Source organism: Armigeres subalbatus, chromosome 2 (assembly GCF_024139115.2).
Source record: "Armigeres subalbatus isolate Guangzhou_Male chromosome 2, GZ_Asu_2, whole genome shotgun sequence".
Taxonomy (NCBI): domain Eukaryota; kingdom Metazoa; phylum Arthropoda; class Insecta; order Diptera; family Culicidae; genus Armigeres; species Armigeres subalbatus.
Genome location: NC_085140.1, coordinates 415937690 through 415960205, shown reverse-complemented (window position 1 = coordinate 415960205; position 22516 = coordinate 415937690). Strand labels below are relative to the sequence as shown.

The 22516-nt window shown below is 42.0% G+C and overlaps 1 protein-coding gene across 1 annotated transcript in view; it reads left to right on the top strand.

Annotated features, from left to right (window-relative positions):
- LOC134213396 (coiled-coil domain-containing protein 85C-A) overlaps nucleotides 1–22516 on the top strand; it is a 224679-nt gene that overhangs the window by 98186 nt on the left and 103977 nt on the right. The window contains exon 2 of the mRNA XM_062692429.1: nucleotides 2540–4366. Within this exon, the coding sequence (XP_062548413.1) occupies nucleotides 3383–4366 (984 nt within the window). The 5' untranslated portion in view covers nucleotides 2540–3382. The remainder of the gene's footprint in view (nucleotides 1–2539; nucleotides 4367–22516) is intronic.

Sequence of the window (22516 nt, the reverse complement as noted above, 5' to 3'; positions counted from 1 at the left end):
GTTACAAAATGATCGCCCCTGAAAAAACAGAATTTCTCAAACAGTTCGCTGTCAAAAGATTCAATAACGGAATACTAGAAGCGCAATGAAAAAATCCATGAATCCAGATTTTAAGGTGATTATGCAATTAATCCCGCTGATTTACCACAAGCTTTTTCACTCTCATTTCCGAAAACCCAAATCTGACGTAAAAATGTTTGTAAATTGCTGAAATTAAAGTCGATTGCTCAGCATAAGTAAGCAAATGATCTACCAATGTTTCACCCTTATGCGCGTTATGTTAGGGTTCTCTCAGCTCGCGCTTTTAAAAATATTGAAAAAGCACGTGGATTCCACCTATTTGTGATTTTGTTGCATAATACCCTTAAGTGAATCGAGCTCTAGGAATTAATCAAAGCCAACTCCCAAACTCAGAAGGACCAAAGGGGCTAGGCTACAATGCTTGGTACGTTAATTAGCGGTCTATTGTCATCGGTAGATCCGTCGAAGTGTATTGGATTTTGTGACGATCAGAACAATGTTGGATGCCCCATACTAGATGCCAACTCGCCATTTTGTAGCCCAAAGCCTGTTCGACTAAATGTCCTTTGGCCTAATAATTGCGTTCGGTCCAGTGGTCTTCAGCTAAATTGTCCTTCTCCGATCATTCCCTATAGGGCTGGTAATAATCGGAGAAGGGCATTAAAACAACCTATTTCATGATCTGCATGCTATAATACGCATTTATCAGCTATTGAAAATGACGAAATGCTCCCAAAACAATGATGAAAATCGATTTACTTCGTTGTATCAATTAATTCGTACCAGATGTGTACTCGAACTGAAAAACGTCGGACACGAGTTGAATTAAACAAACGATTTTAATTCGGCCCACGATCCGCCGCTGGATTGAATCATAACCATCACAAAAACCCATAAAGACACCACCGCACGCACGCTGGAGCAAACACCAAAACAAAAAAAATCTCCAATAAAACTCAACTAAACGTGTTAAATCAACTTAACGAGCGACTCTCAACACGTCATTGGAAATGAATCAAAGGCTAATTGGAGTGTCTAATGGGATGCCGGCCGCGGCGGCATAAACATCTCCCGATCTTTGGCGAGATCTGTTTCGGTAATTCCGGTGCAATGCGAATGGGCTAACTCGCGCTCGCTGACTGGATCCAACGCAACGGATCAGGGCTCCTGTAAGTGGGTGCTTGCGCGCTGCGGTGGCGGTGATGACGGTGCCGGTGTGGTAGCACCGATGCCGAGGTCCGATTGAAATTGAAGAAAGATAAATAAACCACGTCGTCGTAAGTCGGCTGAAATCGAAGGAAGCGAATTCAAGCTGTTTGAAATTAATGAAAATAAGCGATAATCATAAATGGTAACTGCTACTAATGCGAACCGCACGCAAACTGTGAGTGGTCAATCGGGCGTTCGGAGTGGGCAAAGAGTGTAAAATGTGCGTCGATTTCGGAAAGTGGATCAAATTTTAGGCGGAGGCGAATTTAGATCCGAAGCGTGTACCTAACTGCACAAGTTTTAGGATGGCGGAACTGGCGTTTATAGGCTTTAGATACGCCTCTGATTGCTTGTAACTATCTGAACAAGCTAAAATAAATGAAGTGGTTAACTTTTGAAGGAAATAAGTGGATATTAATTAGTTGCAATAACATGGTTTTGCACGGGTATTTCTGAACCTTCAAAACGAAGGATTTATTTGTTCAGTTTTATCTAGACAGGACATATTTTCATTCTTCTCACAACGTATTCCATTTAAACACATGCATCTGTGGAGATGTAAAGTAATGTTGTAAGGTCACCTCTTAGACATGTAAAGTAATTTCAATAAATATTGAACGACCAAGCCAAGTTTTAAATTTGCAACAATAATTCGGATGCAATGCGTTTCTAGACACAGTATGGGAACTAATAACAAATTGTAACAAAGCACCGATGATGACTTTACTTCTTACTTCTGCTCTTCGGTCAGCGTAGCTAACTGAAAGCTAGTTTTTCGCATGAGTTATTATATCATATACAGTATTGTTTCCATTCTATAACTAATCGCGATCAACCTCTGCTTTTAAAGTTATCAGCTTCCAGAAATTTTACAAATTTAATGTATTATACCCATCATTAATTCAACCATCCCCGACAGTTATGCAACTTTACTCGTAAATAACGCCAATCCGTATCGTATTCTCAATCGCTACAAACGCTGAATGGAGCAATCTGTGCGATTTCTTTCTTTCGTTCGAAGCTGCTCTCGTGGTCTTTAAACATCCTACCTCTGTCGCCGTCCCGCAAACCTTAACACTGTGACTCCACCGCAAAATGCGAAACCAAGGAGAGGTTCGTTTCGCCATTCCGGTTCTGCGGAGGATCCAGTCGCAAGCGGTTTCGAACGTAGACACAGAGGTAGGCCAGTAGTAGGAGGTCAGGGCAACACGAGAGCGAGCGACGAACGTTAAGCTTTCGTTAAGTTTCGAATTGTAACGAGCATGTTTTTCTGAATGTCGCTTTTTCACCTTTTCTCCTCTCGTTTCAGGTTCAAATTTTAGGACTTCAACGTTTTTTTCGCGCGCGCGACGCAACGGACAGCCAACTGAGTGAGCGTGATTTTTGTCTTCCTTCTCCCGACTGCGTCTGGAACTGGATCTTTCGAACCGGCGAACCTGTGTGCCGTGAAGGAGCTGTGTGCGGTGCAACTTTGGACGACTCCAGTCAGTGCCTTCGTCGTGCTGGTCTCGGAAGGGCCGTGTCTTCGCGTCGTCATCATTTACGTTGGCTGGCTGGCTGGCGCGTGGAGCTATTATGGATTCGATATCCCCTACTTGCTAGAGTCGGGTCTTGAGTGCCGGCATAGATAATGAGTCATAATGATACATAGTGATAAAAAATTACTTTACCGAGAGTGAGTAACTTAATAGGAGTGAAAAATGCCTTAGAGTCTGTCTTCGGCCGAGTAAGTGAGTGAACCACGGATAAATTGCTAGGAAAAAGGAAGATGATAGAATTGCTTTTCGGATAGGGGAAGGTTGCTGCTGATGATAAGAAGGCTATTTCTCGAGGTTCTTGTCGCTCTTGGAATATAAGGAATGTAATGGTAGTGAAGAAGAAGAAAGGCGAAGCATACGAAAGAAGATGTGATATTCTTACTATCTATCGGTTTAAGTGCTTTTCGAACGACCACAGCGCGAGTGAATGTAATGTATCTTGTTTGAAGTGTCCTCTTGCCGAAGGAAATCAGTGAAATTCATATCTAGAAAGAGGGAAGAAACATCTCTCTAGTAAAGTTAAGTAATTAACGTGCCGCGATACGAGAGAAGCAGCGCGACAACATCGTCGTCCAACACATTCCATTTCAATCCCTCACAGCATTCCCGTAGTCATGTCAACAAATAGTAATAACCTGAAACTATCTGGAAATATTATCAGTTTAACAAGCAACAAACAGTCCCAACTACAGAAATCCAAACTAAAGCAGCCACCGACAGCAACGACCACATCTAACGGACACGTTGGTTCGACAGTAGCAGGTCAGCCGACAGTGAATGGTGGACCGAAACCAGTCCATAGCCAGCCAACTCTGCAGAAACAAGTGCCTCAACAGGCGGGATCACAAATTCCGCCTCGATATCAGCCCCCTCCTCAGCCTCCTGGAGGAATCCTCAAACACATCGTCCACAACGGAGGCGCACCACCATTGGCCAGATCCTCTACGGTACCTGCCATAGCTTTCACCTCGGATTTGAACGGAGGTTCTCATCATCATTTGAAGTTTCCTCCCGAAATCCCTAAAACCACCGGACTTTACATACCGGAAAATTTGAAACACCAACTCAACCCTAGTCGGTTGGCCGTGCCGCGATCCCACCTAAGGTTCTCCAATCAACACCACCTTGCCGCAACCAACCATAACCCGAATCAACCCCAACAACCATCTCATCACCTACCACCGCCCCATCCCCGTCTGAGCTCGGAATCCTCTTCCGAGGATCAAGCGACAACCAGTTCCACCCGATCCCTGCAGCAACACCTAAACTCGAAACAGCAATCATCCCTACAACCGAACCAGCAACCTCAGCAGCCCCAGGGCCACATTCAGCAGACCACTGCGATCGTTCACCACCATCAGCCACCCAGTCAGCCGGCTTCTTCGATTCCCACAGCAGCTTCGACCAACAACAGTAGCAACATCAATCAGCAACATCCAAACCAAAAGCAACAGCAGCAGCAGCAACAACAACAACAACACCAGCAACAGCAGGAGATGCTCAAATTTGTCCGGAAAGCCGAGTCGGAAACGTCGTCCACGCCGACCTCTTCGAGCGGGGGTCGAATATCGTCGATCGAGCAGAATCGACACTTTCAGGTGAGTGCTCTTATGGAAGTTTGATTCTAGTTTATTTGTCTGTTTTTGACTTTCTCGTACACTACCTTCACGTAAGAGCTATGGGATCAATTACAATTTACAGAATATCAATTCTTCATTTTAAATTTGCTCACCGGATGGTGTGTATCGTATATAAGCCCCATAAACTATACATATGATGATTAAGTTCGGATTAGTTTATCGATTACGTCTAGAATCTTCCCAATTCCGGTTTTTATTGATAACACGTCATCAAATGATAGAATCTTTTAGAAGCGATGAATCTTATTCCTTAACCTTAATCGCTATTCTCCCATGCTGATTATCAGCGGAGCTTCAGTTTGAGATGTAGGTATCTGTAGTGTTTTGATAATAAGACCAGGCGGATGCTCCATCATTTTATGATCGTAAATAATATCAATAAAAATCAAATAGAACGTTAGAGTCCTTGTTCGTAGAATTCCTCAGATATCTGTTTGACAGAATTTTTCTCTTGCGTGTTTTTCGCCAGTGATACGCCAACCAAAATGCTGTTCAATTTTCTTGTCAGTCAAGTCAATACTCTGGTTCTATATAGTTTCGTGAGTAACGTAATGACTGTTGAAGTAATGTAGCAGTTCAGTTGTAAATTGTAAATCACTTTTTTATTATGGTGCGGATGACCGTGAATTTTTAGAATTGATAAGTTAGATGATATGGGCAAGTGAAAATTCGGCAAGATTTTGCTTGTTGCCACCTTGTGTTCACAACCACAACCATAAAACCTATTCCGAACTTTGAACGGTGAATGGCATACACGATTTTTATACTTACATGGCTCATTTCATTCGAAACAAAGAAGTTTTTTCTAAAGATGTTTCTGAATTTGAAGTATTGTTCATCTGTGCGTGTTCTTTCCATTCAACTGTTTGCTGGTCAACAGATCTTTTATGAAAACACATTTCGAGGTCAACTCCAAACATAAAAGCCTATCATGAAAACAAGACACCATGTCGATTTTTGTAACAGATTCTCGTTTTCATAATCAAAGAAATATCATTTTTTGTTTTAAATTGTGATAACGTCTTCAACTTGCCACTTTCAAGATCGGAAATAAACGAGGTTTAATTGGAAAAGTCTAACAAAATCTCTGCTTAATAAATTTTGTTTTAGAACTTTTATGGAGCACTATAAACTCTGCATTAGTTGGCTAATACATCATTTAAAGCGGATATCAAATTCACGATATGTGTCCAATTGAACTGAAAGGGCTGCAACAGTGGAATAACTGTTTTTGATAATTATCCAAACGGACAATGGAGGTGGGAAAAGCATATTATATGATCAAAAATAGTGTTCTTCAGCTATAAATCTAGCTCAGAGGTTCCCAAACTATGGGTCGCGACCCGCAGGGGGGTCATGGGCTGTTCAGTGGTGGGTCGCGAAAGCCAAATCTTAATTCATAATTTTGTTACCGTCAACGGTGGTGTCATTGGGCCAAAATGTTATATGTTCCAAGTAAATGTTACAAAGCTCTAGTAGTTAACATTGGAATCAAGTTTTAATTAGTTTTTTGTTATACGATATTTGGGCAAGTAGAAAGAAGTCCTATACAATCCAAATGTAAGCCCCGAACCCAATCCAAAACCAATCCTAATCCAATTCGAATCCGATCTAAATCAAATCAAAATCTATTTAAAATCCAATCCAAATCTAATTCAAATCCAATCCAAATCTAATTCAAATCCAATCCATATCTAATTCAAATACAATATAAATTCAATCCTAATCAAATCGAAATCCAATTCAAATCCAATCTGGATAAATTTAAAATCCAATCCAAATACAAACCCAAATTCAATTCAAATTCCATCCAAATCCAATCCACATCCAATTAAAAAAAACGATTTATTATAATTTGTGCCATCTAACGCGAATTCATTTTTATCTAATTTTACAAAATCAATGCATTTGGTACTTGGTGGGTCGCAAGCAATATGGGATTCTGCTAGGTGGGTCGCATATCCAAAAGTTTGGGAACCACTGATCTAGCTTATTCAGCAAAAAATGTTTGTTGGGATATAAATTATGAGGCGTGATAATAATTTTCCTTCGAGTCAAATGTAATACTGTGTAGCATAATGGCATTGCTGATATTGCTGATTTCTCTCCGGAGACGAGCCAGCCTCAAGCTGAAAGTCTCCCTAATAAAGACAATAAAAAAAAATCCAGTTTCTCCAAATTACAATAGGAGGACAATACGGTTAACGTGGTTTTCACTGATGTTGCACCGCCGATGGCACGCTGTCCCATCAACTACCCCGCAAAGGGAGTGACGTAAAGGATCCAAATTACAGTACATTGAATATATAAAAGTAAGTGAACTAATAGAAGCAGCTCAAATTTTACCATGGTTGGATTGAAACTTCTCAAATATTGGCACTACCTCGAGTAGCGGATAGTCAGCCATACACTCGGAGACTACATTTGTACATGACTTCCAGATTCTGACGAATATCAATATCAGCTTGATAACCATATGGGATATGTGAGTTAGTTAAAGTTAAAAAAGACACTAATAAAGAATAAAAAAAATAACTTTATGACCACGTGTCATGTTAGTTTTTATCAGTTCTGCCATTCATAAAACATACATATAACACCTACGATGAGCTGTTAAATGTCAAGAATATGATCAAAACAAAACCAAAAGTAGTTCTTCATTGTGAAATTTTAAACTGTGGAGTACAAAATACGTTCAAAATATTGGATCTGTGGAACAGATTAAAAGAGGCTTCCGAGCCTTTTGAACGGAAGATCTCGAGCCTCTTGAAATGAAGCTCCCGAGTCAGTTGAATTGATGCTTCCGAGCCGTTCAAAAGGTGGTCTCTGAGCTTCTTGGAAAGAGGCTTTCGTGCCTCTTGGAAGGAGGCTTCCGTGCCTTTTGGAAGGAGACTTCTGTGCCTATTGAAAGAAGACTCTTGCCTCTTGAAATAAGGGTCCCGAGAAGGGCTTGGTAATCATATGGCTTCTGCTTCTGCTTCATACGCAGGAGGTCGTGGGTTCAATCCCAGGCCCGTTCCATTCTCCTACTTTGTATCTTTCTCTATATTTCTTATGTTCTAGCAATCACTATACCTTCAATTTGACTGTTCTAGTAAAAACTGCTAGACCGAAAAAGCTCGTTTCCTACATCCAATAAGAAATTCTATCAGTTGCTTTCTCCTATCTGTCACATGAGCAGCGAACGAACATCTGCCCCTCGAACCTAACCCACAAATTCCAACAAATTCCAAATGAACTCGTGGCAAGTGCAGATGTATATTCGGCTTGCAGTGGGCGAGTGATTGCATCATCATTTCCTCCCCCTTCCCTACATTGACTTGCATTCTGACGTGGCAGGCGCCAGTGTGACCCAACAAATGAGGTCACTAGTATTTGTACATTGAAGATGAGTGATAGTCCCAAGCAAACATCTGTTGGTTCTCTGTGCAACAACAGCTGATCTGGTCATTATGGAGTAGTAACTACGGGCAACTACTTCAGTAACAGCGCTTCACAAGCTAGTAACAAAGTTGGAAAGATCTTTTGAAGCAAAAGAAATCTCACTTGCAGCGTTGCTCAGCCAACCTTGGAAGCTCATCAATTAGTGTAAGAGCAGTAAAAGGGTGTCTTCAAGGAGGCGTACTATCACTTCTATTGCGGTCTTTAATAGTTTATGATCTTCTCAAACAACTGGAGGCTCGAGGCTTCGAAGTAGTTGGCTTCGCGAATGATATAGTTATATTGGTGAGAGAAGAATATGACTGTGTTATTTCTAACCGAATGCAAATTGCCCTAAATTTTATCACACTATGGTGTGAAAAAGAAGAATCAAACATAAATCCTCCAAAGCCACATTGGTGGCGTTTACAAGGAGAAGGAATTATTCTATTCCTACTTTAAAATTGAAAGGAGCAGATTTGAAACTTTCAAACTCAGTCAAACTCATCTTGGAGTTAGACTTCACAGTATGCTGAATTGGAACTTACATCTTGAGGAAGCATTGATTAAGACTACAAAAGCTTTATGGATAAGTAAAGCGACATTCGGTAAAAAGTGGGGACTAAAGCCAAAAATTTTTCAATGGATTTATACGGCGATTGTGAAACCCAGAATTTCATATGCAGCATTAATATGGTGGCTAAGAGCGAAAGAAAAGGTGGAAAAACTTCAAATATTGGATACTCTTTCAATAGCTGGTGCAATGAGAAGCACGCCGAATAAAGCGCTAGACGCTTTGCTCCACGTGCTACCATTGGATCAATTTATTCAGCTAGAAGCAGAGAAGAGTGCTTTGAAGATCAAAAGAGATTCAAACCTCTTCGAAGGTGACCTAAAAGGACATCTTAGTATTCTAAACAAAATAAATATCAACTCACTTATCACAAACAATGATGACTGGATGAGGAGAAGATACAATTTTTATCGTTGTTTTGATGTAATTAATTTTGAGCGAAATACATGGGCAAACGGTGGACCAAATCTTCGCTCAGGATCAATTGTATTTTACATGGTTCAAAGCTGAACAATCAAGTTGGAGCAGGCGTTACTGGCCCAGGGACAAATATTTCGATTCCCATGGGCAAATGGCCAACTGTTTTCCAAGCTGAAGTTCAGGCTATTCTTGAATGCTCTAAATTATGCTCACGCAGAAATTATAGGCATTCAAATATTTTAATAATGTCTGACAGTCAAGCAGCATTGAATGCTTTGAAATCAGCAACATGCAGATCTAATCTCGTTTGGGAATGTGTTCAGTCACTCTAAACCTTGGGTAGTCGTAACAAAGTGAACCTGTATTGGGTTCCTGGTCATTGTGGCATTGAAGGCAATGAACAACCTGATATGCTGGCCAGACTTGGTTCATCTCGACAATTCATAGGTCCCGAACCATTTTGTGGTGTATCTGCGTGTTCTCTTCGAATGGACCTCAAATCTTGGGAACATTCTAAAACAGAGGACATCTGGAAAAATACCTTGATTGCGAGGCGGGCAAAGCGTTTCATCACACCAAACGTATTTATCACTCGCAAAATTTTAGATCTTTTAAAAATAGATCTTCACACATGCACAGGCCATATAACAGGCCATTGCCCGAGCCGATATCACTTGAAGCTGTTAGGAAAACTTCAAGAAGATGTATGTCGTTTCTGTGGCATACATGTAGAAGACTCGGAACATCTGTTATGCCATTGTCCGGCAATTTTTAGAAAGAGATTAAAGTTCTTCAACAAGGGGCTAATAGAACCCTCAGAAGTTAGGGGAACAAGTACCAATATGGTAGTACGATTCATCAGAACCATAATACCGCATTGGGATAACGCTGGTAGTTAAGCTAATGCAATTGCTCTAAATAGTAATGGTGCGTCAACTTGACAAAGCTAGATCGAATGAGGCATATATCACAATAGATCTAATAAATGGTCGCAGTGATTAAAATACCCAACAAGGGGAAAAACGGGCAGTTAATCAAGCTCAAGCTCTTGAAATAAGGGTTCCGAGCCTGTTAAACGGATGCTTCCGAGTTGTTCGAAAGATGGTCTCTGAGTATCTTGAATGGAGGCTTCCGAGCCCCTTAAAAGGAGGTTTCCGTGCCTTTTGAAAGAAGAATTCTGAGCCTTATGAACAAAAGATTCCGAGCCTCTTGAAATGAGGCTTTCGAGCATGTGTAAAGTGTGCTTCCGAACCTTTTGAAAAGCGGACTCTGAGCTTCGTGAAAGGAGGCTTCCGAGCACCTTAGAAAAAGCTTCCGAGTTTTTTGAAAGGAAGATTTGGGCCTCTTGAAATGAGACTTCCGAGTCAGCTGAATGGATGCTTTAGAGCCGTTTAAAATCTGGTCTCTGAACATTTTGAAAGGAGGATTCCGAGCCTCTTGAAATAAGGCTCGGGACCCGTTGAAAGGTGGTCTCTGAGCTTCTTGAAATTAGGTTTCCGTGCCTCTTCAAAAGAGGCTCTGAATCCTTCTGAAGACAGGCTTACGAGCCGATACTCAGGTTATCATTTCTACCTCTTAAATAGGGGCTTCCAAACCTTTAGATTTAAGTTGAAAAACATTTTATTAAAATTTTAGGTATATGACATTGAAGGTAAATATTACATTAAAGATTTTCAAAATTTATCCCTTCATCGTTTTATTCTTTTCGCCTTTTGTCCCATAGCGCTTCATACACTGTGCAGATTGTGATAGGTAAGATTAACTAAGCTACAAACTAAGCACCAAAGCGACCGTGTGCCGCTCAAAGCGCACAAGCCCAAGTCCTGGTGTTAGGTGGGACGCTAAGCAGCCCTGACACGCCGGCCCTCCGACGAGACAGGAGGTTTGCGCAGGCCCAATAAGCCGCCTGGAAAACCAATCATTACGAACAATATAAAAGATAATGCGACTCGATATAATCGGCAAAGACCTAGGCGACGAATAAAGGATCACAATTGGAAGCTTGGAACATGGAATTGCAAGTAGCTAGGTTTTGCAGGTTGCGACAGGATGATCTACGATGAATTATATCCCCGCAACTTCGACGTCGAGAGGAGACGCTGCAGGAGATTTGCTGGTCAGGACAGAAAGTGTGGAAAAGCGGGCATCGAGCCGCCGCGGCTTAACATTGGGCGGCTACAAGACGGTAGACTAGCCCAAGAATAAGATTGCTGCAACACCGCACGAGAACGAACGAGGCACGATATAAACAGGCGCGGAACAGACAGAACTCGATTTTCCGGAGGAAAAAGCGCCAGCTGGAAGATCGAGATCATGAAGAGACGGAGCAACTGTACCGCGCTAATAACACACGAAAGTTCTATGAGAAATTAAACCGTTCACGTAAGGGTTACGTGCCACAGCCTGATATGTGTAAGGACATAAACGGGAACCTTCTTACGAACGGGCGTGAGGTGTTCCAAAGGTGGCGGCAGCACTACGAAGAACACCTGAATGGCGATGTTGCAGACGAAGATGGCGGTATGGTGATGGATCTGGGATAACGTGCGCAGGACATAATTTTACCGGCTCCGGATCTCCAGGCAATCCAGGAGGAGATTGGCCGGCTGAAGAACAACAAAGCCCCTGGGGTTGACCAACTACAAGCAGAGCTATTTAAACACGGTGGTGCGGCACTGGCTAGAGCGCTGCACTGGGTCATTACCAATATTTGGAAGGAGGAAGTTTTGCCGCAGGAGTGGATGGAAGTTGTCGTGTGTCCCATCTACAAAAATGGCGATAAGCTGGGTTGTAGCAACTACCGCGCAATCACATCGCTGAACGCCGTCTACAAGGTACTCTCCCAAATTTTATGCTGTCGACTAGCACCAACTGCAAGAGAATTCGTGGGGCAGTACCAGGCGGGTTTTATGGGCGAACGATCCACCACGGACTAGGTGTTCGCCATTCGCCAAGTACTGCAGAAATGCCGCGAATACAACGTGCCCACACATCATCTATTCATCGACTTCAAAGCCGCATATGATACAATCGATCGGGACCAGCTATGGCAGCTAATGCACGAACACGGTTTTCCGGATAAACTGACACGGTTGATCAAAGCGACGATGGATCGGGTGATGTGCGTAGTTCGAGTTTCAGGGGCATTCTCGAGTCCCTTCGAAACCCGCAGAGGGTTACGGCAAGGTGATGGTCTCTCGTGTCTGCTATTCAACATCGCTTTGGAAGGGGTAATACGAAGAGCAAGGATTAACACGAGTGGTGCAATTTTTTTTCAATAAGTCCGTCCAGCTATTTGGCTTCGCCGACGACATAGATATTATGGCACGTAACTTTGAGAAGATGGAGGAAGCCTACATCAGACTGAAGAGGGAAGCTAAGCGGATCGGACTAGTCATCAACACGTCGAAGACGAAGTACATAATAGGAAGAGGTTCAAAAGAAGACAATGTGAGCCACCCACCGCGAGTTTTTTTTCTTCAAACAATTGGTTTTACAATATTTTAGCATTTTTGCACCTTCCAGTGAGCACTATCGCTCTTTGAAGGAGGTGCCATCGGTGGTGACGAAATCGAGGTGGTAGAAGAATTTGTGTACTTGGGCTCACTGGTGACTGCTGAAAATGACACCAGCAGAGAAATTCGGAGACGCATAGTGGCTGGAAATCGTACGTACTTTGGACTTCGCAAGACCCACCGATCGAATAGAGTTCGCCGCCGAACCAAACTGACAATCTGCAAAACGCTCATTAGGCCGGTAGTCCTCTACGGACACGAGACCTGGACGACGCTCGTGGAGGACCAACGCGCACTTGGAGTTTTCGAAAGGATAGTACTGCGTATCATCTATGGTGGGGTGCAGATGGCGGACGGTACGTGGAGGAGGCGAATGAACCACGAGTTGCATCAGCTGCTGGGAAAACCATCCATCGTTCACACCGCGAAAATCGGACTACTGCGATGGGCCGGGCACGTAGCCAGAATGTCGGACAGTAACCCGGGGAAAATGGTTCTCGACAACGATCCGACGGGCACAAGAAGGCGAGGTGCACAGCGGGCAAGATGGAAGATGGCTTGCGGACCCTCCGTAGACTGCGTGGTTGGCGACGTGTAGCCATGGACCGAGCCGAATGGAGAAGACTCTTATGTACCGCACAGGCCACTTCGGCCTAAGTCTGAATAAATAAATAATAATAATAACTAAGCTACTACTCCCCAATCGCCATTCTTATATGTACAATACAAAGCTTAAGAATTATAAAATAAACATTTATCAAAACTTTATCAATAAGTTTCAATTGGTATCCGCCATTACGCATTTTTGTCCGAGGGCCAGCGAAGGTACTCCCATGGGTACGTGTACCCTAGGTTACGAACCGCTGATCTAAACAAACCGTTTAAATAAACTCAATATTGCTCAGACATTCGCCGGTTTATTTTATAAAAATTCAATGAATGGGCCTTACGGATGTAATTTTCTTTTTTCTCAATAAGCTAAGACCATCGTTGGTTCATATTGTCTAGGACGTCAGCTTCAAAGTAGATGTTGATGTCTTGAATTTGATTTGCAGTTGAAGGTATGGTCTAAATCTAAACTTAAGCAGATATTCATTATAAAAGTATTGAATTATTTTTATAGCATCATACGGAACGGATTTTACTAAAATCTCTCATCTAATCCCTCTTGAGCTCAACAAGCATCAGCTACCCACGTCCTATGCCATGGTATAACTTTCGGATTGTGCGCCCCATGTTCATTGACTCCATTCGACTTAATCCCCAGCAACCATCATCGCTGGCGATGATAATAATGGGGGAGGGAACTTAAGCCCGAGATTATGAAGGACTGCTGTCAAAACAAAAGGTGCGTGCTTATTTCCCATCCAAAAGTTCTCGAGTTCCCATGCTTAAAACATTTTATGCAAGAATTGTGGGTGTGCGCTAATCTTCGCATCCGTTAGCAAGCGGTATGACATTGAACCTTTGATTTAGAATTCAAAACGAATTCGTTGGCATTATGTCATGCGGCTCAAATTCACACCAATCGCTCGTGAATCGCGAACCGCCTGGCATTGCTTTTCGAAAGACGAACCACCATGGGAGGCGAACTATCATCAAATGTTGACGACGGACGTGAGTGTTTGGTTAGAATTGGACAGGTGTGCAATTGTTTTCGGAACATTGCAATCAAATGCAAATTATGTTTGGCATTGGCACCGATCAACACCATGACACGTTTATTAAATAAAGGCGAAACCGACTAAGCACGTAATGATATGCTTTCCACTTTGAAGTTGAGCTTTGTTTAGGTATAGTTTATCGGCATTGGGTCCGTGTTGTGTTTTATTAGCGTTTTTATCGTCTGAAGACTGTTGGATTTTTTTTAGCTTGAGTCTTGAAGTACTTTTGTTGCTTGCTTAGGTTTGGTTAACTGGAGTTAGCTTCAAGTTTGTATTGGTACTAGAGTCTAAGAATTTTTATATGCAATAAAAAACTTATCAAGTAAAATAGCATAATTTTTTGCTGATGTCATTAACACTTTTTTTCCCTGAGCTCTTATAAATCAGAAACACGATAGTTTGTGTTAATCGTAGTTGGACTTGGACCCAACGTATGATGAATTCGACTGATTTTAAAAATTTTCACATGATTTTAGTTTACATGATTTTTCTTTCTGAAAGGCTTTAAGAACTATGGGCACTATAACCACAAATAAAACCTCTAGGCATGAAGCCCTTGCCGAAGTTGAAACCCAATACCGATACACTTCCCAACAAAATTTATATTTTGCTGGTACACGTTAAGCAACAAGTTCGGTGACACGACATTCACCATTCAATTACTTCGTGGATGCACTTCCGATGAGCCGGCACTAAGCGAACGAAATGCAAAGCAGCCCATTGAACCGTGACTCAAACAGAGATTTTTTGGTCATCGCCCTCAATCGAATTGAAGTCTGGTGATAGGGTGACTGAAAAAGGTGATAGGGTGACAAACGAAATGAATTCATTTTTTAGAATGCTTAAAAATACAACATTTTACTCCGTTTTTTTCAAATTTTTTTTTGTTAGTATGAAGATATAGTCTTTGTTAATAAATTCAATATTAGAACTATCAAAGATGGCATTAAAGTGTTTTGTTCAGTTGTGTATTTTTAAAATTAGTTTATAGTATTATTAGTTATTAATTATTTGCAATTTGCAGTCACCCTAATGAAAGTGTTTTGTTCAGTAGCGATGCTCGAAAAGGGGAATTGGAAATAGGGGTAATCTTTTTTCGAGTGTTCGCTCCAAAATATGGCTTCTCGTCAACGAAGTTGTGCAGCGAGCGCTCGAAACGGCTTTCATTGAAAGCAGATACTTACTCGACCGACAAGCATGAATGGGGATACGGTTGTGAGTGGCAAATATGCAATGCAATGGTTTACCGTGGGCGCCCACGTTAAGTATATTCATGAAGTAATATTTCTTTCCGTCATCGTCGTCGTGGGTTTAAGTTTCTGATTGTCTGACTGCAAGTCGGAAGGGTGGAACTTAGACGGATACCTACTAGAAAGCCAGACAGATTGTTGAGATACAGATGTCTGCTGCAGCACGGCGAAGGCGTACACGTACACGCCCTTTATCGAATTCCCAAATGGTGAATGACATCGAATACACCCTCTCGTTGGTTTCAGACATATGTGGAAGTTAAATTAAATCGGATCTAGAGGTAATCATATCACTGTGCAATGCATCTTTACCCATATAGACTTTCTTCGGTTGGTTTTAATTACACAACACTATGGCATTTCGCGATACCAAACTACTTTAATTACATAAGTAGAGTAAAAAGACTTGTAGGATTTGTTCAATAGTTTATAGGATTAGGCCATTTTGTTTAGATTCGCTTTGAATGTTCTTAGAATATCGGATTATCTTTGTTCCGCACAATTATCTCTGCCTCGTGTTGTACATATTTTATAATGAGATGATGTAGTGTAAAAGTGATTATTCTGGTGTGTGATAATTAATCGTAATCTGATTGAACGAGCAGCTTAAAAAATGGCTGATACGGAATGATTTTATCCGAATAACCATCAATGGACTTTTAAATGCCTAAACCCAGAAGAGACAACTTTCGATTTTGATGGAGTCATCTCTCCTTCTTGAATACCAGTGAAAGTATCTTTTGACCGGTTATTACATAACTCCCTTGCCGTAGAAAGCAGTTCGTCTATCATTTTAATATGTCTCATATTAGTTCACAGCAAAACTGCATTTAAACGCAGTTCATCATTTACTGTTGCATCACGCATTTTTGATCGGTTCTTATATTCTTGTCAATCTGCTTGACACTTTCATTCATATCCGTCGCTCGAGTAGTGATCGCCACACGACGCATTTTATCAAAGCATTGCCACCACAACAAAGTCAATCCCCCTGCCTGATGGTAGCCGAAGCGAGACGGCGAATAAGGTCAAAACTTTCACCTTCGTTTTGGTCAACTTGTCGTGATCGGTCACTGCCACCGTCGCGTCGTCGTCGCCGGTTGCGTTCGTTGATGTCGTTTCGTATATGTATGGAGGATGCTGGCCGGCATCGCGGTTCGCGGCTGTAATATGGCGGTGCTTGTGACTAATGATCAATGATCCGCGATCGCACCCGACCTGCTGGTCTTTAATAGCAATAGCGGCTGGCGACGGGAAGCTTTCGTTTATTTGCGCATTGGTTTTGGATGGCGGACTGAGTCATCAATGCGATTGCCGTTGCCGCTGTATCCACGTTGCACATGCGTTGTTGCGAGTGTGGCAAACTGTGAAACAGCCAAAGTGATGGGTTCGATGTAACATCTTCCATCCCGTCTGTATTTAGTGTTTAGATGTATCAAGTTGATATCCAAGTACAAAATCCGAATCCCATAAGACAACAATTATGTAATCGTCAAACTGTAGTTTATCCGTTCGGTGTTTTACTGATTGTGGTCCTATGCATTACTTTATGATTCTAACTCAAATACAAAGTTGTATAACAAGCTGCATCCAAACTACGAGAAAGATGATTTTCCCTTTTATTTTTTTCCTACACACCCAACCAGCGGATGGCAGATTTTAATACAGTTCTTCATAAGAACCTTGCAGAATTATTGTATTGAAATAATACAGATTTGTATTATTTTAATACAATATTTGTATAAAAGCTTACAGAATTGTATATGCCCAGATTTTATACAATAATTGTCAGATTTGTTTTTTGGGTGCACCCTTTCGTCTAATGATTCTGAATTCTGATAATCTTATCGATTAGGTACCAGTTTAGGTTTATTTTAAAACTTGTTTAACTACTTTGCCCTCCTGCTAAACAAGATCATTTGATCAAAAAGTAGAATATCTTATTAACAACGAGTTTTAAATCGCACAGCCGCCATTGACAATCTGATTGTTATAGGGAAACTGTTCCCTTTTTCCATCTCACTGAACATATATTTATCTCAACGCGAAACAAATGAATACACAATCTATTTCGTCGCTTCTTGTTGCTAACATGCGTACTCACTGCTGGAAACAAACCAAATTCCTTTTCATTGCTTTGTTTTTCGTGGCATGAGTATCTGACCTATGAGATAAATTCCAGGAGCAGTAACCCTACCTAAGTCATGCATATCAGGACAGTTCGTACTAATCAAATTACAAAAATTACTAGACGAGTTCGTACAATCGCATTTAATTCCAATGGTGGAATTAAATGGGATTATACAAACTCGTCTTATGACAAGTAAAGACATTCCACTAAAAAGCTCAACATAATTTTCCTAAAAAAATTACTAATCAAGTTATCAGGGTAGAAACATTTGATAAAAATAACACATTTAGAAAATGAAAATTAAAATGAATATCTAAAATAATTTATTAATGTTATATTGCAATCAAGAAATGTTGTTGGTGCTAACATTTTTGAAAATATGTTCCAACTTTAACTCCCCTTGTTTAATAATCAAGAAATTTTCGATAGCGAAAAATCAACAAAATTAGGGAATTTGCTTGTTTTTATGATTGTAGTTGATTATCAGGTAGTCTTAAAGCCAATGTCATTATCGAGATGATTGTTTGCCTAATGCAAGAAAAAAAAAACTGCATAATTACCTTCCGGAACTGGGGGAGAAACTAATAATCGATACCACTGCTATTTGCATTGTGTACTTCTAATTCGTAAAAAAATTGGATCTCTTTGTTTGTACGCGAAAATGCAATTTACATTTACCAGAGACGGCTTTAGGGCTCGAAACCAGTCAAGCTGACGGCATTGATTTGTTCGTGGCCTAAAACTGAATCCGCGCGATGAAGCCGGAAAATGATATAGCCTCGGTGCGTGAAATTGCTGCCAGTGTCATGGTTCATGCAGCAGATTGTTGTAGGGTTGCTGCCGGTATGTGCATGAGCGTTCTTATTCCCGTCATAGGCTCGATCGATTTTTATTTTCTCACAACCCCGCGTTGTTCGCTATGGTTTTCCGACATATGAAAAAAAGTTGACCTCGGACGGAAATACTTGCCATAGCTCTATAAATCAGTTACCCATCGGCATCATCATCATCATCATCATACTCGGCAGCAACGGAAAATGCCCCAAACTACATTGCGTTGGTAACTACTCCCGTTAATGGGAGGGTCCAAATTACAGCAGCCCTTTAATGTCTGGTGAAGAAGATTGGAGTACAAATTTGAATCGGAGATTGCAAATTGGAATGTACATATGTTAAATTGTTACGGAAACCAGTGGTATATGGGAATTTAGGTGGAAAAATTTACCTTGATACCGTGGGGCATCGAAATCCGTACACTTAAGCACCTTAGTATATGAAAAAGTCATTAGAAAATAGGAATCGAATGTAAATAAAACGTTTGTCATTGACACAGGCGCATGAAGGCTTCTACTTTTGAAGTGTTTCACATTTACTCATTAAAAACTCCGAAAAACATGATAAAATAATGAATTAAATCAACTACTCCTGACTCGAAATCCGTCCACCGTGGACGGATTTCGAATCAAAGGATCAAAATCCGTACAGCCATTTATTCACTGAATATTTAAATTGAAACAGTCTGATTGACTAAACTACCACTGTAAATAGTTCGATACGCACCTTGAGAAGCGATCCCTTCCATTTGTATTCCGCTTATCTTATGTAATGATTTGCAATTAGCAATTAAAACACAGTTACTTTTGGTGCAATTATGCTCTACCCGAAAACAAAATGGCGGCACAAACTCCGCGTTTGGTGGGTAGAGATTTGTTTTTGATTTTTGTTGTTTTAAATTCAAAGCCTTTTTTCCAATTCTCTGGCCTAGAAGCTTAGTGTCAAGTATCTGAACAGGATAAGATTAATTATTCCTACATTAATTACCTTTAACCTCCTTTAATTTAATGATATCTCATGAAGTGGACGGATTTCGGTGCTGTACGGATTTCGGTCCCGCACGGTAGACGTATTTTGATTTATGCTTTACTTCTTGAAACAGCTTGATTCGTTTTAATTAAAGGCTGACTAACAATCTGCATAGTTAGAGTGATCTACTAATACTAATTAATAACATTAATTACTCTGACCATTAGAAAGGGAAAAAATGCGACAATCGCACTCAACAGGGAGACTTAGCTTCCTTTATCGGGATTGCTACTTCTTTCGGTGCTACATTTTCTTTTTACGACGGATTATTTCGTTACGAACAACCGACTGTTTCCGGGAATCTGAATTCGGATTTTGGATTCTGGAACTTTTACAAAATCCACATCTGAATTTCCAGATACAGCCCCTGGCATATGTTCTACATTTTGTTCTTGCTTTCCCGATCACTCCAAAGAGCTCCTAAATATTATTCAAACAAATTCAATATTTTAGGCAGGAAACTAGATTCAAATACATAGAAAGTGTTTTTTGGGTGTGTCTTTATTAGAAAGATTGGCTGGCTCATATATCAACAAATGAAGTGATCGAAACCCGAAATAAAAAATGTGAGATGTTATGTTAATAGTGTGGTTTTTAAAAGAATTCTATCTATGCCGTTCTATATAAACCATTTTATTTATTTTATTTTATTTTATTTTCTGCAGCAGGGAAAAGTCAATTTGAGTTAAGCGATCAAATGGGCGCTAAATCTCCATTTCTTTTCATATCAACAGAATACAAATTCCCAAATGATACATACAAAATTTTAATAAATTATTTTTCTTAGAACTAACTAACAACTAACTTTCTAACTAGCACCTCACGATAACGTTTCTTATTGGTTACACGGAACAAGTGGAAGTCAAAAACAGGATAACAGCGATTGAACATACGACACATACTATTTATAGGATCATTATATCCGAAATTTGTACGAGAAGCATGAAGACGAAAAAATGCATGAGAAAGGGGATGACGACGACGGGTGTCAATATTCAACATATCTAGTACACGAGGACAATCTATGTGGGACTGAAGAGCATCATAAATAAACGAGGCTTTAAAAACATTGCGACGTGTTTCCAATAATTCCAGATCAGTTAACTTACATCGATCTTCATAAGGCGGAAGGTTTAACGGATCGCATCTTCGTGACATGGTATTATATAATAAAGTTTGAAGTCATCAGCATAGGAGAGTTCAAAACATTTCAGAACATAAAAGGCCCCAAATGGACCAACCTGGGCAGTGTGCTGCAGAGCGCGTATAATGAAGGCAAGCATGTTGACCTGGTTTCGCTGGACATTGCCAAAGCCTTCAGAAGGACCTGGACACCCCTGGTCCTCAACAAACTACAAGAATGGGGCATCACCGGCAACATGCTTGCCTTTATCAAAAATTTCTTGACCGATAGGACCTTCACGGTCCTCATTGGCTGCTCTGCATTCGGAGAGTATGCCGAGGAAACTGGGGTCCCCCAAGGGTCAGTTCTTGCGGTCACCCTTTTCTTGATCGCAATAAATGGGGTCTTCGGCATACTACCAGCCAACGTCCATCTCTTCGTCTACGCCGACGACATCCTGCTGGTTGTCTCCCGGGCGAACCAGAATCAAAGCACAGGCGGCGGTTAGCGCAATCCACCGTTGGGCCACCTCCGGTGGCTTTACTATGAATGCGGGTAAGTGCATTCGGAGCCACGTTTGCCTTGGCCGCCATCAAGTTGGAGGCCCGTCTATCAAGCTTGGCCACGGCCCCATACCCAACAAAAAAAACCGTTCGTGTTCTTGGTGTCGATATCGACCGGCGACTTACCTTCTTACCACACTTCCGGGCTGTGAAGGTGGCCTGCAAGCCGCGAATCAGCCTGATGAAAACACTGGCCGCTAAACACCGTACCAACAACCGGCACACCAGGCTAAGTATAGGCCAAGCTACCATCGATAGTCGCCTGCTATATGGGTTAGAGCTGACCTGTTCTGCGCGAAGGGACCTCGTTAGCGTGCTGTCCCCAGTCTTCAACAGCTACGTCCGATTAGCTTCCGGTCTCCTTCCTTCCACTCCAGCTGAAGCAGCTTGTGTCGAAGCCGGAATCATCCCTTTCCGGCATAGAGTTCTCACGGCCATCTGCTGCAAGGCAGCTTCCTATGGTGCGGTGACATCTGGAGAGTACGGGATCCCTCTCCTCGACGAGGCTGACCGGATCCTTAGAAGCGTGGCCGGCACCGGTCTCCTCCCAGTGGCGCGGGTCCACTGGCACGGAGCAAGAAGCTGGTCAATGCTTCCCGTCAAAGCTGAAAACTCCATCGACGCGCGCTTCCTGAGAGGCGACAACTTCGAGGAGCTTAGAAGGTCGGTTATCAAGCTCGTGGGCACTCGTTTCCGGAACCATACTATACGGTACACCGATGGTTCCGTGTCTATCAGAGTGGTAGCTTTCGGTGTTTCCGGTACGAATCTAGCCAGATCCGAGAGCCTACCGTCTCAATGCAGCGTTTTTTTTCCGCCGAAGCTGCAGCCATTTTCGTCGCCGTCACCCTTCCAGCAGACAAACCGATTGCGATTCTCACGGACTCGGCTAATGTGGTGGCTGCCTTCCAAAGCCACACACCAAAGCACCCGTGTATCCAAGGAATCCCTGCAGGTATGGCACTGGCACCCGACACCTGTTTCGCCTGGATTCCCGGCCATTGCGGCATTAGGGGAAATGTGGAAGCTGACGCCCTCGCCTGCGTTGGGCATGAAGGCTTGCCCTATACCCGTTCCGTCCCGCTGGCCGACGTTAAAAAATGGACAAAAAGTGTCGTCGGCCAGGACTGGGCCCGGGCTTGGAACAGCAACAACGTCCTACCCCTAAGGAAGGTGAAAGGCACCACTGGTCCCTGGCACGACCTGACCTCGCAAAAACAGCAGACCATCATATCCAAACTCCGGACCGGGCATACCACCGGGCATGCGAGGTTAGGAACAGCGTCGAGCATTTTGTATGCAGGTGCCCGAAATTCGACCACCCCAGGAACCATTATGGTATTCCAGCTAGCATCCGGGATGCGCTAGCTGATGATGAAGCTATGACGGCTGCACTCTTCTGCTTCCTGAAGGATGCAGGTCTGTACTACACAATATAGTTTTGGACTTCTGCCTAAGGCGAACGGACCTTCTTCGGATATATGTCCCACCCCCTCAGTGAACCCCCTTTTTAGTTCAGCTGAGGGGGCTTCAGCCTCCTTTTGTTCCCAGCCATTTTTATTAACGACATCTGCCATGTTATCGA